Source organism: Galeopterus variegatus, unplaced genomic scaffold (assembly GCF_000696425.1).
Source record: "Galeopterus variegatus unplaced genomic scaffold, G_variegatus-3.0.2 Scaffold6006, whole genome shotgun sequence".
Taxonomy (NCBI): domain Eukaryota; kingdom Metazoa; phylum Chordata; class Mammalia; order Dermoptera; family Cynocephalidae; genus Galeopterus; species Galeopterus variegatus.
This window is the reverse complement of record NW_007732117.1, coordinates 47,065-52,926: the sequence shown is the minus strand read 5'-3', so window position 1 is coordinate 52,926 and position 5,862 is coordinate 47,065. Positions and strand designations below refer to the sequence as shown.

The window sequence follows — 5,862 nt, the reverse complement described above, 5'->3', positions numbered from 1 at the left end:
GTTGACTTGGCTGGTGCCCAAGGTCAGCTTCCAGTCATTTGACCTTGATCACTTCTCAAAAGTCTATAAGTCTCAGAGAAAGACATATTAGCCTTGTCCATGTACTGATTAGCTTCTCAGCCTTGTTTTCCTATTTAGCAAGCAAGATAAGAAAGTCGAGGGGTGGGAAGAAAGAGTGGAGAGAAAAATAACCATCCTTTTTGAAATCCCCACCACACCGCCACCCCATAGCCCAGGCAGTTTTGGGTCCCAACATGGCTTCAGTCCTGCTCACTCCAACAGACAGGCCGGTAGTTCTCTCCTGGGGACTGGAGAAAACGGTTAGGGTCAGAAGAAGATGCTCAGGAGACACCTCCTCAGTCCCTGTCCCCTCTCAGTCTGCATACTTCCCCTGCGGTCTGGAAAGATTCCTCCCCAGTCACGTGCCAGTAATTTTCCTTCCCAATAGAAAGATGGATTTTCTGGGTTACTTCTTCTGAATCACACTTTATGATTAGATATGTTTAAGCATTCATGATATAAACCAAATTAAACTGTATCTGAAATTCCAGCATTTTTATTGCGACTTTTAAAAAGCTCAGTATTTTAAAATGAAAAATATCATCACTTTTCTTAGCATCTGCTAAATGTTTAAGTGACAAAACTATTTCATTCTTTTAATTTTTTTTTCTTCTTATTTTAGGTGGTACCTCGAGAAGTTTGAAGATTATCCAAAGTTCAGAAAAATTTTAATTCCATTTTTGTTTTAAGTGCATCGTCCATGAAATTATTTCAGCTTGGAGCTTTTCAATGGTGTTTCTTAGGGACTATGTAAATGAATTATCTCTGTGTGATTTTCCTGCTACTTTACTGTTTTCAAGATATTCTCTAGAAATATCCTGTAAGCTACCTAATAAGAAACTAACCAAACCGAAATGCAGGTTGAAGTACCAATTCTACACACCTGGCCAGGAATTTCCAACTCTAATTACTGCTGACGATCTTTCTAATTTTGAATTTACTGCTTTTGGCTATATATATAGCTAAGTGTATAGGAGACCAGAATTTACAGTCTCTTTTATGCCCTCTATGGAACAACAAATTTCACTGTTTCTTTTACAGCCCCCCAACAATGATTCATTCAAGGTCAAGGGCAGGTGGCCCCTCCGTCCATAGAGATGTAATCTGTCTTGGAGCTCTCCCTTGTTGCACTAAGCCAGAGGGGCCTGGGGTATTCTTGTAGTCACGGCCTGAGGGCAGCTTGCCACTCTCCTATCAGGTGCTGTGTGTAGAACTTGGGGGCACAGAAGAGAGCTCTGTGAGGCCCACCAGGCTGGGCAAAGGCATCTGACACTTGTTCTAGCCTAGCTCCCTGGTGACAGCCTATCTCCCTGAGCAGGGCAGGTGCTGGTGGCAGTTTATAAGGCACAAGCTGTTCTGTCCCCATGCAAGGGACTCTCTTGAACCCTCAGGTGGGAGCGTGTCGCTCTTCAGTGTTCTCGGGTCTAATGTGGCTTTTTCTCCCCCCTTTAGTCTATGTGGAACTAGAATTTTCTAAGGCACTTTCTTTTTTAAGGTACCTCTCATATTGCAAAACAATATCTTGAAACAGAATTTCTTACCCTTTTTTGTTTTTTTGGCGGCTGGCCCATACAGCGATCAAACCCTTATCAGCACCATGCTCCAACCAAATGAGCTAACCGGCCAGACTCAGACTTTCTTACTTCAGATGCACACTAAAAGTCCATGGAGATAAGTGGCAGTAATAAAATTTACCACTTAAGGAAATAAAGATACTGCAGAGAAATGTCCATCCAGAAGGATGCCGAATCGTGTCGCCGTTCAGAGAAAATCTCACGAGCCGCCATAAGGGCCCTTCCTGCCTGCAACAGTGCTGCCACCTGCTCCGCATTTGCTCCTGCGTGTGCCCGAGCAGGGCAGAACCAAAGAGGAGTGGAGAGGGAGAGACACTGTGTTTCCTTTATGACCCGCTAATGGTGCTGGGGAGGCCTCCAGAGCACACCCACAGTCACGCCGGGCCCTTCCCTGCCACCTGCCCTCCCAGGCCGGCCTCCCAAATCAGGCATCAGGGCTTCTCCCCTCCTCAGCTTCCGTGTGTAAACTCTAGCCTCTGTCCTAGTGGGCTTTAGAGTCCCTTAGATGTTAGAATAAACACAGAAAGCTTTGCCTGCTATGGCTGTTTTACTTTAACAAAAACAATGGTTTTACTGAGGAATTTTATTATTAAATGAACTTTGGCCCTTTCTCTGACCAGATAATTACTTCAAACCTTAAGGCAGTAAATATTTTGGATCCCCTCAGGAAAACTCAGAAGCTTGAGGTAGTCTTGACTGACTTGGGCCCTGCGTTCTGGAAGGCCTACCTGGCCACACGTGTGCTCGTCTGAGACCCAGAGAGGCCCGCTGCGATTCAGCCTCAGCTGGTGCGTCCTTGGTGCCTGGGCGAGCCACGCATGCACAAGCTCGGGCTGCCTCGAGGCTGGATGCCCTGCTGCCACGGCCACACTCCGGACGAGTGATCACCATAGGAAGAACCGTTCTGTCTCACATTTCACTGCCCTGCATTGCTTAAGAACCGTAACCTCTTAAATTGCGTTCATTGGGACTATTAAGGAGGTTAATAAAAGTACAGTTAAAATTCCAGTCTTTTTTGTTGGTCTCCAGGGTAAGTCACAGTGACTCCACTCTGGAAGTTTGGACAGTCTCATGATCTTCAGCCCTGAAATCTGTGGCTCACCCGCATCTCAGGGTCGGTATTCTTTCACCATTCTCAGTAGAGCTGGGTAGCATTCTTTGTATAAATCTTGTGCATCATCATTGAAGATTATTTTTATATATTGGGTAATTTGTTTCTTGTGAGTGAGAATTTGACCCGAAATACATTTAACTAGGATAGCCCAAAGTTACTGATGTTTGTGTTTTTGTTTTACCTAGCTATGCTACTAAAATGATTTTAGGAATTCCAACTTTTTTCTTTTGTTATTCTTAGGATTTCTAGCTTTGCAGTCATAATAATTTGCAAATATCTTACATTCATGTTTTGCAACATTTGAAGCTGTTACTTTTGGTGTTTGCTTCTCACATCAACAAGAATTTTGAGAACAATATTGAATAATAGACATGATTGTCAAGATTCTTGTGTGATTTTAACAGGAGTGCCTTTTTTGGGATTACTATTTTGAGCATTCTTTTGTTTTCTTACACAGTTATTGGTCAGTTTTCTACTTTAGCCACTGGGATCTTTTCTTTGCCTTTTTATTTTTTAAATTCTTTCTTTCTTTTGAGATTTTTCAGTGTACTCTATACAGATCAGAAATGAGAGAGCTTAACAGCAAGTGTAGAGGAGATGGAAAATTACAAGAACATGTCCACTCTGACATTCTAATCTTGTGGGTTATATTCTTCATTAGATTTTCTCAAAGTTTATCTTTTTTGTTTTAGTATAAGCTAACTTTTAGTGTGGTAATTCCCTTCATATCATCTAACTTATAAATTTCTGCTTTTATCTTTCTTATTATCACTGTTCTAATTTTGGGTGTATATTTTTGTTCTGTTCATAACTGCTTGGGAGAAGTACTTCATTCATTTATTTTCCTAGCAAGCCCATTTTTAGGTTTTGAGCTGCAAATTGCTTCCAAGTAACACTGACCATTTTTCCCTAAGTTTAATAATATTCCCGTACTTATTATTCTAAGTAATCTCCAGTTGTACTTCTTAGGACTTCTTCCATTTGGGGGATTTTACTTAAAGGTTTGTTGTTCTTTTTCTCATGTGTGGATATAGTAGAGATTATTTTTTATAAAATTTCTCCTTTGCCAATTTTGAGATTGGTAGCCTAAAGAATAATCACCTTTTATAACAACAGCAAGACCACTTTTTAAAGTTTACCCTATTTGTTTTTTGTTAATTCAAGCATATTAATTATAGTGTTAAAAATCTGTGCAACCTCATTTTTTCCATGTCTAATTTTTCTTCTATATATAATATTTTTTGCTGCACGTTTTGTTGCTGTTGCTTTGCAAAACTTTTCACTTTATAGTCTGTACATGTTATCAATATGAAATAATTTTCCTGTTGAATGACGTGCTTTTTTGTTGTTGTTGTTGTTGATAAATTCTTCTGGTATTTTCTTGCCTATCTTCTTTTTTTTTTTTTTTTCTTTTTGGTGGCTGGTCAGTAAGGGACCAAACCCTAGACTTTGGTGTTATCAGCACCATGCTCTAACCAACTGAACTAACTGGCTATCTTCTCATTTGAAGTTTTAAAATGTCATTTGTTTTCATTGTCTTTCACAACATAAGAAGTGGACCTTGTCGTTTAATAAGTTAATTCAAATCTTTTACTATGCTACCCTGAAATATTATTGTTTTTAAAAAAATCATGTTTTCTGTTTTTATACATGTATTTATTTTTGCAACTTCTTTTGCTTATTATATATAGTGACTTGGAAAGAAGACTTTCTTTGGGGAAAAAAAAAAAACAGGAATGGCTTTGTTAGCAGCCTAAATGGACTAAGACAGGATGCTCTTGAGAGCTTCCAGTACTTAGAAGTACTCTTGAGAGCTTCTAGTTGATGAACTGAACATATGTTTTTACTTCTCCCCTCCCTGTCCTGACCCCTGTTAAAATCACTGTGAAGGAATTTGGGGTGGGAAGAGGATGGATGGCCCCGCAAAGAGAAAGTCATGATTGCAGATTAACCGCAGTGCAGGAGGGAATGTGGGGACTGACATGGCCAGGCAGGGGAGCTGCGAGCACGTGGCCCTGCCTCATGGTGGGTCCTAACCACCAGGGCTGACTGAGGGCGGAGCTGGACCAACTGAATGTCAGGACACAGAGCAGACTGCAGTGTCCCTTGCACTCCCACTGCCCACAAAGAGCACATAACAGCCCAGAAATGAGCTATATCCCATTCCCAGAGAAAAACAAGGTGGGCAGGGGGTGGGGGGGAGGGGTCTTTCCTAAAATAAACATTAACTGGGGAGAACCAGGGCAACCAGATGTTGGCATCCAGAAAAAAATAGTCTTCACATTTTGGTCTTTAGGGATCCTGCCCCATGCCGCAGAGAAGCCTGGGGTGGCACAGTCTCCCCACAATTACAGGCTCCCACTCAGCTTTTCTGGTCCTTTTTTAAAATATGAATTAAGACCAAGAATCACTGGATACTTAGAAAAGTCTGCATCATGAAAGAAGAATAAATGCTTCTGGAGAAAACGTCATTCCAGAAACCAAAACGAAATTTTAAAAAAAAAATTGTAACTCCAGGGAGATTCAGCATCAGCTATGACACATCCTAGTCTAGAATACTACTCAGCAATGTGAAGGAAGGAACCGTGATGTGTATATACAAATCACATATCTAATAAAGGTTTTGTATCCACAGTATACAAAAAACAATCAAAATTCGATAAATATTTTTAAATGCTTTTGTTAAATGGGCAAAAAATCTGAGCATACACTTCACCAAAGAAAACATACAAGTGGCAAAGAAGCACGTGCAAAGATGCTTAGCATCGACAGTCACTATGAGAACACCGGTCAAACCAAGTCAGATGCCACTTCACGTCACTTGGCCTTTCACAAAACTCTGTGACGTTAAATGCTGAAATCCATAAAAATTCATCCTTAAATGTAAAAATCCCCCAAATATGACTATTTTCTCAATAACATTCATAAGTCATAACTTCCCTCCATTAAGTATTGTTAAAGGGGGTTTAACCCCCCCCCAAAACTGCAGGTCTGCACACAATGGCAGTGCTCCAGGTAAAGTTCACACCCATTTGACCAGAGAAAAGCAAATGCTATTAACTAAGAATACAATCATTACTAATAGAAATCAACCTTATTTTTTTCATTTTTTTT

At 40.5% G+C, this 5,862-nt stretch overlaps 1 protein-coding gene across 1 annotated transcript in view; it reads left to right on the top strand.

Annotated features, from left to right (window-relative positions):
• The window catches only part of SRD5A1 (steroid-5-alpha-reductase, alpha polypeptide 1 (3-oxo-5 alpha-steroid delta 4-dehydrogenase alpha 1)), a 29,750-nt gene extending 27,108 nt beyond the window's left edge, over positions 1-2,642 (top strand). Inside the window, exon 5 of the mRNA XM_008590334.1 lies at positions 683-2,642. Coding sequence (XP_008588556.1) covers positions 683-749 — 67 coding nt within the window. The 3' untranslated portion in view covers positions 750-2,642. The remainder of the gene's footprint in view (positions 1-682) is intronic.
• Positions 2,643-5,862: the final 3,220 nt, after the last annotated feature.